Genomic DNA, 12,611 nt, shown 5'->3' with positions numbered 1-12,611 from the left:
AAATGAAATGGAAAGTGAAAAATAGATTGAAAGTTTAAAGGATACGTCTTTCATATATTCGATGTTAATAAATGCGAGACTTGTATATTTAAGAAAACAGCCCATAGAGATCCCAAGGTAAAGCTGGTCACAGTGTCCTGTTACTTAGCATCTAACTTGTATACAACATTGGAGGACTTTGGTATTGATAATTATAAAATCATGAATCTTAAAATGGTTTCTGTGATTACTACACAAATATACATTACCTGGTCATGGTTAAATTAGCAGAAATGAGAATTTGATTGGTCTCTATGAGTAAGAAATAAGATCTCTCATGGAAGGAACTTACATTTGGATCAGTAAAGAGGGGCCAAGAAAAGACCTCAGAGTCTTGTAAAAGAGCCACTTGCTGCCTGGTAGTATGAACCACTGACCCCAACCAAAGGAGCAGAACTGGAAAAGGTCAACACAAGTGAGGCTAAAGGTCTCCTCTGTCCTTTCTGAAAGAGCACTCCAGCTAAAAGAACTGTAAGCACATAGTAATACTTTTTAGCTGACAGGAGTACTATAACACTGTAGCTGGAAATAGCCCTGGAACACTCAGCCAAGTCAGAGGACTCTATAATCCTTTCACTCCACTTTCGCAGCAAAGAGAAGTATTCCTATCCATCAGAGAAGTAGCCATTTTAGTGGTAGAGTAGTCCAGCCATGAGGCAGTCCGGATTAGCTGTGGAGGTGGCTGTGTGTAAAGCAACCTAGCTTAGAAGCATAGTGGCACCAAAGCCACACCGATCAATGTAGAGACATAAGAAAGGACATAAGTGCCTGCAGCTCCAGAGATGTAACTTGCTCTGGGCATATGTGCTGCCTACAACTTTGTCTCATTTTCATGATACTTTTAAGTTTATGATCACTCTCCCCAGCAGGCACTGTGTGCATTGGTAGGAGAGTATGTGCTGGTTTTATGGGTGAAATGTTATATTGTAAGTAGCTAGATGGCACAGTGGATAGAGTACTGGGCCTGGAGTCAGGAAAACTCATCTACCCGAGTTCAAATCCAGCCTCAGAAACTTACTAGCTATGTGACCCTGGACAAGTCATATAACTGTTTACCTCAGTTTCCTCATTTGTAAAATGAGCTAGAGAAGGACATGGCAAACCATTCTAGAATCCCTGCCCAAAAAAAATCAAAATGGGGTCTTGAAGGATTGGACACAACTGAAGGACTAAACAACACATTACATTTAAATTATTTTTACCCTGCCTTTCTGTTTGTTTAGTGAGAATTTTGATGAAGATTTAATGATGTCATCTGACTGATTTGTTCAATGGGAAACATACTACAATATAGCTCAGGGAAGACAGTATAGAGTAGTAGGATCATAGTCACTTAAAAATACTAACCCTAGAACTCTGGGAGAGCTAGTTGCAACAGTCACCAGCTTCTTTTTGGAAACCCTGACCTGCCAGGATTGTAGCAAATTGGGTTCAGTGGACTGACCCAGAAAGAACAGAAAAACAACAAAGGGGAAGAAGAGTTTTCACTATAAACGAATAGATAATGAATATAAAATAGAGGGAGATGGAGAAAGGAAGAAAAAGTAAATGGAAAAGAGAAAGAGGGAGTAATTTAAGAATTGGAAAACAGATAAAGAGGAAGGAAAAGAGGAAAAGGCTAGGCGCCATCTACCCAAAAGCTAAATGGTGAAGTATATGAACAGTTTTCAAAAGAATTCAATAGAAAAATGTAACATCATCTCCCAGTTCACTCTTTCACTTATGAGTTGTCGTTGTCAGATTCAATCTCTAGAAAAGCAGCTCTTACTTCAAGTCCTAATAATTAGACAGCAGGTTCATTTAGTTTTTAGAAAAACCACATACTCTAATAGCATAGCAAGAATAGTAAATGTAAATCATGTTCCCCCCAAACCTAGGGTTCACAAATACACATAGGGTCTCTGGGAAGAAATAAGGGGGGGGAGGAGGAAGAGATAAATAGGTAACATGCATTGACAATCCAACTCCCACCTCTGAAATATGAGAGCCTCAATGGCTTCTCTCTACATTCACTGTGCTTCCTGTACTCACTCATTGCTGCAGTCTTCCCTACCTCCAGTCTCTAGTTTGGCTGAGTGTTATAGTACTATTTTCAGTCATAATGTTACCTTCCTCTTAACAGAAAGGGCAATAACACTTAACCTAGGTTTGGCATAAGCCTCTCTTCTTTGATTCTCTCAACTCTTTTGCTCTAAGGTTTATTACCTTCAGACAGAAAGTGGAAATCTAGCCTTTCCTGTTTAATAATCCTTCTGCATCAGATTTTAGTGGTAGAGTAGATCAAGGTTTTCTCAGAGGAGGACACCATCTTTATTTATAACGAACAGTTTAGTTACATTTACTTGGTTCTTGTTGGGTTTTATGCAGATAACCAGCTGGAAAGAGAGGGATTTTGTTGTTCAGTTGGCTCTTCATGACTCCATTTGGAGTTTTCTTGGCAAAGATACTGGAGTGGTTTGCATTTTCTTCTCCAGTTCATTTTATAGATGAAGGACTGAGGCAAATAGGGTTAAGTGACTTGCCCAGGATCAAAGAGTTAGTAAGTGTCTAAGACCAGCTTTTAACTTAGCAAGATGAGTCTTCCTGACTTCAGACCTAGCACTCTATCCATGGAACCACCTAATTGATGTAGAGAGAAGAATAGTCAGCCAGTATCCTGAGAGGCAAGTTCATTGTCCCTGCTTGCTTTCCATGTGTAATTGTGCTATCTTATCCTCACATCCCTTCTGATTAGGGAGTACTTTTACATCTAAAAGTATCTCCTTTTTACATTTTATTACCCCCTATCTTTTGCCCCTTCTATCATCTTCAGCTTTGCTGAAGTCCAAACAAGCTTCTACTTGAATAAACTATTGTAGCAGAATCTACAATGACCACACCAGTGTGAATTAAGACCTGGGATGGGCGATTTATGACAAACCCAAATATCTGGAGATAATTTTCTTGTCAATATGCAACTCAGCTTCCCTCTTTCAAATGTTTTGAGATATTGCTCTGGAGACTGGCCCACCATTCCAGGTCATGCTATTCTTTTCATGCAGCCAGAGGCAGTGAGGCTTGTTATTGCTTGATTCAGGTCCAATGTAACTGTAGCCCCATCTGGGTGTAGTGTAGAGTAAGCTGGGCCAAATCCTGGAGCACTGCAGTGGCAAAGATGGAAAGATGGAATGGAGATAGGACCAGGACACTGTTGTTACAAGAGAGCAATAGAGGACCAGTCTGAACATTAGTAGGAGAAAGAACAGTGTTAATGTGAAAACTCGGGCATTAGTAGATTGGTCTAGCAAAGGAATTCGAACTACCAAAAATTCCCAAATGTTTTCTTCAATTGTTTGCAGGGCTAATCTGGATGAGTCCCCACCAGATAATTTCTCCTCTAGTCCTTCTCCTTGTTCCCCTGGAGAAAGGAAAGTTCTAAAGAAGATTGTTGGAAAGGTGAACAAATTTCTTTATGATATTATGTACAATTCTTTTACAGTTACTCACTTTACTATGTTTTCACAAATCATTTGTCAATCATTCCTCATAAAGAAAGTTAATCTACTGGGAGCAGAAGATTTCCCAAATGTAGAATGGAGGCTTGAGAGCCAAATCAATAATTTTCTAATTTTCACATCTCAGAGTAATTTTCCACTTTCTTATTTCCTTACTCTTAGATCAATTTTTGATATGGTCAATTCTGTGCTATAGGCCAAGTAAGCTTAGTGAGATAAGATGGGGAGTTATCTTTAAGAGTTCAGACATTGAGCACCCTCTCTTGTGAGCAGCAGGAATACTACAGCCTTCTTATGCTTAAAGGTTTGCAGAGAGCTTCACATGTCAACTCATTTAATCCCAACGACCCTGTGAGCCATGTGCTATTCTTAAACCCATTTTACAGATGAGAAAAATAAAGTGCAGATAAGTGACCTGCCCAGGGTTACATAGCTAATAAGTTTCTAAGGCAGAATTCTAACTCCAGTCTTCCTGATTCAGAATTCTGTTCATGTTTTATCCATTGTGCCATCTGTCAGTGCATGTACACTGAATGCCTTAGGAAAAAGTCATTTGAATGATGATTTGTGGATAGTGCCACACTGTGGCCAAACTCTATACAGTACTATCTCCAACCCCCACCCCACCCCACCCTACCCCGCCCCATCCTCCTCCCAGTCTAATTAACTAAGATCACAGAAAGCAAAAAAATGAGCCAGATATGGGCAATTATTGCTATTGCAATACTGGGGACATCCATCAATTGTGTGCTTACCCCATACCACTATTTCACTATAAATTATCATTTGGAAACATGGCTTTAATTCATTAATAATAAGAAAAATGAAAGTTTGAAAACTCCAAGTCATTAATAATAAGAGAAAAGCTCACTTAAACAACTCTAAGTCATTAATAATAAGAGAAAAGCTTGCAAATTTAAACAACTCCCACTTTGGATATTAACAAAGATGACTAAAAAAGAGTACGTTTTGGAGGGCATGTGGCAAGAAAGACACACTGTTAGTGGCACAGTCAATTGGTCCTACCATTCTGTATATCAACTTGAAATTATACAAGAAAAATTAATAAATTGTCCTTTTCTTTACTCCCACTACTAGGTATATGCCCTCAACGAAGTCATAGACAGGAGCAAATGTCCACTATATTCCAAAAGAGTGTTAGTAGCACTTTTCATTTTAGTAAATTACTAGAAAGTGGGTGCCTGTCTATTGGTAAGTAGATAGAAAAAGTTTGGCCTATGAATAGAATGGAATGAAAAGTAATAGAATGTTATTCTTAGGCAAGAGAACCATAGGAGGATTTGTGTGAGTTGATATGCAGTGAAATAAGCAGAACCAATAAAGGCACTGTACCCACACAATGACTACAGTAACATAAGTCAAAAAAATCATTAAAAGAAAGCCAAACACTGAGTTAGCTGAAGAAGAAAAAAAACAGTGATGGTCCCAGAGAACAAATAATCAGACAGACCTCTGTTCTCATGGAAGATAGGTAACGGGCTACACGGTCATAATGCTTTCTTGACATATGTAATCACTGTATTAGATATGCAGTCATGTATCAGAATCACCATGGAGATGAGAGACTTCTCCAGAATCTTCCAGCACTGATCACTGATGTATATACAACTAAGGGATTATGAGACTTTCTCAGAAAATTCTAAGAGACACAGGAAAGAAGAAAATAAAGAAGCAAACCTCGAATTTCTGTGGCATCCTCTTGTGGGGGTGCCATCTTGGCACCATGTGGGGAGATACAGGTAGACAGGAATTTTGCTTCTCCCTCTACTCCTATCTCTTCAACTAGAAAGATTATCATAAATTGCTGAATTGCAGGCAATGAAGGTGTTTACTGGGCTGATAAGAAGAAAGATTAGTGAGATGACCTAAGCATCTTTCAGACACATTACCCTTCCTCCAAGGGAAAATATCTTCCCTTAACTTTTCATTAGCAAATATACATCTGGTAACTAAATTTTCCCATGTCATCTCCTCTTTTAGAATGTGAGCTCCATTCTTGGTAGCACAATGCTTGAAACTTGTTGACTGATGGTCCCCTCTAATTGAACAATTATTTGAAGGTCTATCACTCTATCTCTTTCTTTCTCCTTCCCATAAAGGAGAAGGAATCTATGCAGAAAAACTATTTTCTATCCCTGTGGTTAGAAGTGTCTGGCAATGGACACTTTAAACCCATCAAATGGGATCCCTTTAATATTTTGCTCTCTCCATCATTATTATGTTATCTATTCATATATATGTATGTGTATATTATTTTTTTTTCTTTTTTCTTTTTTCTTTTTTTTTTAATTTTAAACCCTTAACTTCTGTGTATTGACTTATAGGTGGAAGAGTGGTAAGGGTAGGCAATGGGGGTCAAGTGACCTGCCCAGGGTCACACAGCTGGGAAGTATCTGAGGCCGGATTTGAACCTAGGACCTCCTGTCTCTAGGCCTGGCTCTCAATCCACTGAGCTACCCAGCTGCCCCCAATTTTTTTAAAAATTTTTTTTATTTTAAACCCTTAACTTCTATGTATTGACTTATAGGTGGAAGAGTGGTAAGGGTAGGCAATGGGGGTCAAGTGACTTGCCCAGGGTCACACAGCTGGGAAGTGTCTGAGGCCAGATTTGAACCTAGGACCTCCCATCTCTAGGCCTGGCTCTCAATCCACTGAGCTACCCAGCTGCCCTAATATAATGCATGTGTATATTATATATAGTATGCGTGCATATATTTATGTATTTTTTATCTGTCTTTATGTGTGTATGTCTGTTTTTGTTTGTGTGTAAGTGGTAGTGGACATTTTGGGTGGAAGTTGGGATCAATGGTCAATCTGGAAAAAGAGACACCTCCAGGGTCTAGTGACAGGAATGATGTAGATAGAAGCTGAGGAAACTAGTCAACCTGGGAAAAGTGGGAGACACATCCAGCTTCTAGTGAGAAGGTTGACATGTGATGATTTCTTCCCTGGGGATCACAAACTATTTAGTTCATTATGTAATCATATTCATTAGCCAGCTCGCAGTTGATTTACTGAAAAGAATGTAAATAGAAAAAGATTAATAAATTCAAGTGAATAAAAAATTCCTTGGACCAGTGAAGATTACACCCAGTGGGCAAAATAGGTCCAGTCCATGATAAAGGAATTAATAGACTTGTTCTCTCTGAGAACTTTGCTGGTGTACATGTTGTTGCTACCATAAACCTTCCTCCCCATTCAGCAATTTGCTCATGAGTGAAGATATTTACAGAATAAGAAATTCTCTCTCCTTACTCATTATTATCCTACCCATAAATCTACAGGCATCTCCATCCCAAATGTTCAAACAGACTATTTGTGCCTGCCCTGTGGCAGAGCCTTCCAAGCTCATATTGAACTGATTAGTCACAGTCAAACGCTCAGTACTCTGACCCCAGCAACATGTCATTGGTCCTCTTTGAGTTTGAAGGGCGAACAACAACAACAATCCACATCTATCACCTATATTACTCACATACATCAGTGTATGTTAAATGAAGAAGATACCTCACATGGATTTATATTATTGTCCCAAGGGGAGCATATTTACTATACTTACAGGTGGTTTTGTTTAAACATTTTTCTTTATTACTAAGGAGGATTCATTAGTGGCTTGAGTATAGAAAGACTGATCTTTTTCCAGAAATGACTATATTGTAGAGAGAAAAGGTATAAATAAAAATATTTTAAGAGAAGAAGACATAGGAAATGGGGGAGAAAATAAAAAAGAGAAGGAAGAAGAGAAAATAAAGGGAAGACAAGAAACAAGAGGTAAGGGAAAAAAGAAAAAGAAGAAGGAAGGAGGAAAAGAGCAAGATAGAAAAAAGAGGGGGGAAATAAAGGTGGGAGAGATAGAAAAGGATCTAGAGGGAGGAAAAATCAAAAGAGGGAAAGAGAAAACAAATGTAGAGGGGAAAAGAAGATAGAAGCAAAAGGAGAGGCGAAATAAAAGAGATGAGAAGAAAAGGGAGAATGGAGTAAGTATATTTTCCCCATATCTCCTTCAAATTATGCAATACTTTATCATCTCCTAGTCTAGGACCCTTGCCTATAGGACCTTACAATCTAGGCCTAGTCCAGTGTTAATGTACTCTATTGCTTAAATATCTTTGTGCCCAAGGCAGATAGGGCAGGAGGATTTGCAATTTCCATAGGCCATAGTCCTTCAGCTCAGTGGGCAAGAGAGCTTTGCTATGTCAGGCTGTGATTCTGATTACAGCCAGAAAAAAAGAGAATAATCAATTCTATGAATGTTAGGAATCTTGATTGAAAAAAATGATCAAACTGTTTCATGCTTTAGTTCAGAGGCCTGCATAGTGGGAGCCAAAAGCCAGAAAGAATAACTCTATGCCCTTTAGATCCCCTCCTTGCCTGTTTCTCTCCTTCCATGAAATCTCTACTCTTTGCTTTCTCCCATCATTCTACTCCCTTGCTCCTTAAACTGTTTTGTGCCTGACCCCCAAGACTTATATTCATTCCTTTGTGTCTCCAACAGCCTAAGGAAGGAAAGAAAGAGAAAGCTCAAGCTGCATGTTAATACAGATCAGGGGTGATTAATCAGTTGGAAAAAGAAAAGAAGCCCTTTATCTTCCCCAGACATAGGCTTTCCTAAGCTTCTGCCAATAAGTAGGTGAGGGAAACCTGGGAAGGGAAGGAGGTAAGTTGCATTTTGAGTTCTATTTCCCAACCTCCCTCAGCTTCCAAACCAACATTCTCTGTGAAAGCCAATGGCACTGCAGTAGGAATAAAGAAAAGATAGCAAGGATGGCAAGGAGAAAAGAAAAATATGACCAGACTTCTCTTTGCTTCCTTTTACTATTCCAGCAGCAAAGAGTTCGATAGGGAAAAACCTCATAAAGAGAAGTATTATACACACACACACACACACAGAGAGAGAGAGAGAGAGAGAGAGAGAGAGAGAGAGAGAGAGAGAGAGAGAGAGAATTCTTGCTAAATTTTATCTTCTACTATTAGATATGGGCATTTGGACTAAGTAATATACAGAAGACTAAAACCTAATGGAGAGATTAGAGCTGGACTAAAATAGGCACCTTGAGAGATTTAGTAAATAGTAAAAAAAGTGATTCTTGAGGTTCTATGTGAAGATAAGATCATTTGGGGTAGAAATGGAGTGTGCGACAAGCTGGGAAAGGAACTTCAACCTAAGTGCCCTATCTTCTGGAGAAAATGATGGCAACATTCTAAATGGAAATGATTTACAATGAAACCCTTTCCCAAATTCCTCATTTTTCAAAACTAGAAAGGGAAAAGAAATTCAATGAAACTGATGTATTCTTTTTCTTTCATTGGTGGGTGACATGATGATAGAAGAGGAAGCTTCTTGACAGCTCTGGGTTCCTAGCAGTAGTGTTTGGGTGGAAGAATTAGGATTTCCTGTACCATCTAGGTGAACTAGCTACAAGGAATAAACAGTAGGGAATCCACTGACTCTGGGTCCTTGCTGACAATGCAAACCCCCAGAAATAGGATAGGGAAAAAGGAACTGGAAATTTGGGCTGACAAGAGACAGAGATAACAAGTAAGTAGAGAAGGCAAGGCAAAGAATCAAAATCAAAATCACCAAGAATAAAGATATAACAATCTTTAGGGACAAAAATTCAATCAGTAAAGCAAGTTAGGTCCCCATATTATTATATTATCATGCCTGAAGAGGATTGGCTCATAGTGTTCCCCAAAAAGAAAATTCTGACAAGCCATGAATGTGGAGGAGAAATCATTCTATAACTTTTCATTGCTTATGGATAAGTAAAGACAGGAGAAGCTGGAATGCTCAGAGCAAAACAATGACAACAACAAAGCTAAGTGGGAGTCAGAAAAATGAGTCTAGCAGGGACTTGAGCAAAATTCTTCAGATTGCTCATCCTTTCATAATGCTGAGAATAAACTAGATGTCTGTCTCAGAGGTGAATTGGCTCAGGCCAGGAGGCTGGGAGAAATGGTCAGAGGTTACAGAGAGCAGATTTTAACTCAATGTAAAGGAAAACTTCCTAAAAATTAGAGCTGTCCCAGAGTGGAATGGATTGCCTCACAAAATGGTTTCCCCTACAATTGCAGACTTTTCTTTTCATGCCATGCTCTTCTCTCTCTCTCTTCCTCTCCTATTTCGTCTTTTCTTCCTTCTTTATTTCCCACTATTTTGGAGCCTCAGGACAGCTTCCATTGACCCTTCACCTTCACTTATCCCTGTAACACCTTAATGCTCACTACTTCCAAAAAGATCTTCCTTATAATATTATTTCTAACCTTTGGATCTAAAGTGAATCCCTGGGCTTAAAATAGAAAGATCTGCTTTAGAATACTGGTGCCATCACTTATTGCCTATGTAACCTTAGGCAACATTGTTTAGCCTCTTAAGTCCTGAGTTTCCTCATCTATAAAATGGAGTAATATAGATGATCTCTGATTTCCTTTTCAACTCTGATATTCTGTGACTCAGTGATTCTGTGTGAATTTATATTAGGATTCCCTGTACCAACCAACTTAACTTTAGAGCAAGGATGGAAAAAAAAACCACATCAAATCTCCCAAATTCTCTTCGTCACTAAGTGTCTGAACCTTAACAAGAACACAAATGGAATTACTGTCTCCCCACAGACACACATATCCACAAACTCCCTCAACACCACTATAGAGAAAGCTCAGACACTAAGCTCCTTTGAATATGCCTTCCATAAAATCCTCCCATTGCCTAATTTAGCAGAGAAAACATGGTACCATGACATAGTCTTCCTCATGACAGAGAAGAGAGAATAAATTGGTTCCTTTTCTCACATCTTTCCTAAGGAGGTTAAAGAAGTTCCTAGAATCCTTGGATGAGAACTTATAGCCTTAATTATTCTCATCTCTGAGACCATCTCTGACCTGAAAACACAAGTTGAGGAACTCAGAAATTTGTAACTGCAAATTGCACAGATAAGCATAACCAGCAAAAGTCAACATTGTCAAATATCTCCCTCAACATCTTTCCTTCATCAGCCAAGGGAAGCTCCCTGGGTTGGCAATAATCAGCTAAAACTAGAACATAGCTTTACAATGGCTTGCTTGGTGGGCTGATTTTCTTCAGTCTCTTTGGATGGTTATTGCTTTTTCAGGGGCAAGGTGCCAACATAGTCAGGGGAAAGGATTTGGCTTCTCTTCGAGTAGCTCCTTGCTCTTGCTCTCCCTGCATCAATCTGAGAACTGAATATTTTCCCTTTGGGGAGAATTCCTGCTTGCTTCCTTCATTTCCCCCTGTTGCCAACTCCTTTACATTTGCTTGACTATCTTCTCTTTTTTTCTCTTTTCATATCCTTCTCTGTCTTCTTTATTCCATTACCTATTATGTCCCAATTCTACTTTCCTTTGCCCCTTACTAATGTCCTCCACTTTACCTCCTCACCAAAAGCCCTTCTCAGAATCAAATTTCCTTATGGCCCCAATCTCTTTCTAAATCTTTCTGCCCAAGTTCTAAGTCTCTTAACAGTGCTCTTCTTCCCCCAAGATTTATGCCTCCCTAATTACCCCCTTTCCTTTGCCAATTACAGAATCAACCCTGCCCCTTCAACCTAATACCTTAAATTACTGATGATTCTATTTCGCTTTTCATTCTCCTCACCTCAACTTCATTCAACACTAATCTATATTTCTTTCAAACACTAACATCTTTCTTCTTCTCTTCACCCCAAATCCCCTTGAAACACTCCTCCCTACTTCAATCACCAAACACCCATCTTTTCCCTTCACTTCATATTGCTCTTGGGTCTCCAGGTTCCCCATCCCAAGCTCCCCGTTTTCTTCACTGAGCCCCCCACCTAGTTTTTTTTCCCTTGACTCTCCTTCCTCCTACTGTCCCCTCCCCAGTGGCCCTGGTCCCCTCTTCTCCACTCACTCAGGTCTCCTGCCTAGGACGCCCTTGCCGAGGGCGGCAGGGGGCTTGTGGGGGAGGAGGGTTCCAGCAGCGGCGCAACAAGGGGGGCGCTCCTTTTCCTTATCGACAGCGGCTCCGGAGACCGCGATATGCTGGTGGGGTGTTTGGGGTGTTAAAGCTCTGCTGGGGCCCGGCTGGGGTAGCGTTGCGAGCTGTCCGTGGTGCTGAGTTGGCTGCTGCAGCTGCGGCGGTGGTGGCGGTTGCTGCGGCGGCGGCGCAGCCACTACCAGCGGTGGCAGTGGGGAGATGGAAGAGAGCTGTCCCTGGTTCTGGGGAGGTTCAGGGGAACTGGTCCTAGCAGAAGCCGGGGAAGCCTGGAGTGGGGCTTGCGCCTGGGGGACCAGCCCGGGCGGAGGCTGGTTTTGCAGAAGCTGCTGCTGTTCCCACAGGCTGCGGTTCTCAGCGCTCAACTCGTCCAGCCGCTTTTCCAGTTCGTCTATGCGCTGGCGCTGGGTGTGGATGAGGCTTTGCTGGTTCTGCACGATGGCCGTGAGCTCTTTCAGATAGAGGACAGCACGCACGGGGTTCTCCAACAGGCTCTCCATGCCGGCCCGCCACCGCCTGCGCCCAACCTGCGCCTCGGTGGCGGTGGAGAGCGAAGGAGTGCGGGAAGCGGAGGAGACTGAGTATAATGCACCCCTCCCCTCCCTGTCCTTCCTCCCTCCCCACCACTGCCGCGTCATGGGCACACACACGCGCGCGCGCGCGCACACACACACACACACGCACACACATATCACGCATCGAAGGGGCGGGGCTCTAGCCCCAACCCACCATCTCTCTCTGAAGAGGATAGGCTTTCTTGAGGACAGAACTGGGAAGAGAAAGGGAGGAAGAGACAGGAGGGGAAATCCAGAGAATTTCTAAAGAAATAAATGATCTAAGGAAAAAAGACGGGCTAGGATAGACCGAAAGTGAGGGAAAAGAGGGAAATGGAGAAAACAAAAAAAAAAAAGAAAAGAAAAGAAAAGAAAAAAAAAGAGGTTTGGAGAAAGTAATGTGAGACTAAATGAGAAAAAGGAGTTGAATGAAGATGAAAGAGGGAGGAAAGGTAGAGGGAAGGCAATGAAAAGATAGAATGGAAAAGAAAAGATTGGAGAAAGTGAAAGAAGAGAAATGAGATAAAACGA

General features: G+C 40.9%; 1 protein-coding gene across 1 annotated transcript in view; it reads right to left on the bottom strand.

The window, feature by feature from the left end:
* Positions 1 to 12,026, bottom strand: part of IQSEC3 (IQ motif and Sec7 domain ArfGEF 3) — a 155,392-nt gene extending 143,366 nt beyond the window's left edge. The window contains exon 1 of the mRNA XM_044678205.1: positions 11,443 to 12,026. Within this exon, the coding sequence (XP_044534140.1) occupies positions 11,443 to 12,026 (584 nt within the window). The remainder of the gene's footprint in view (positions 1 to 11,442) is intronic.
* Positions 12,027 to 12,611: the final 585 nt, after the last annotated feature.

Source organism: Gracilinanus agilis, chromosome 5, assembly GCF_016433145.1.
Source record: "Gracilinanus agilis isolate LMUSP501 chromosome 5, AgileGrace, whole genome shotgun sequence".
NCBI lineage: Eukaryota > Metazoa > Chordata > Mammalia > Didelphimorphia > Didelphidae > Gracilinanus > Gracilinanus agilis.
Note: the sequence above shows the minus strand (reverse complement) of the source record. Positions and strands in the feature narration are given on the sequence as shown.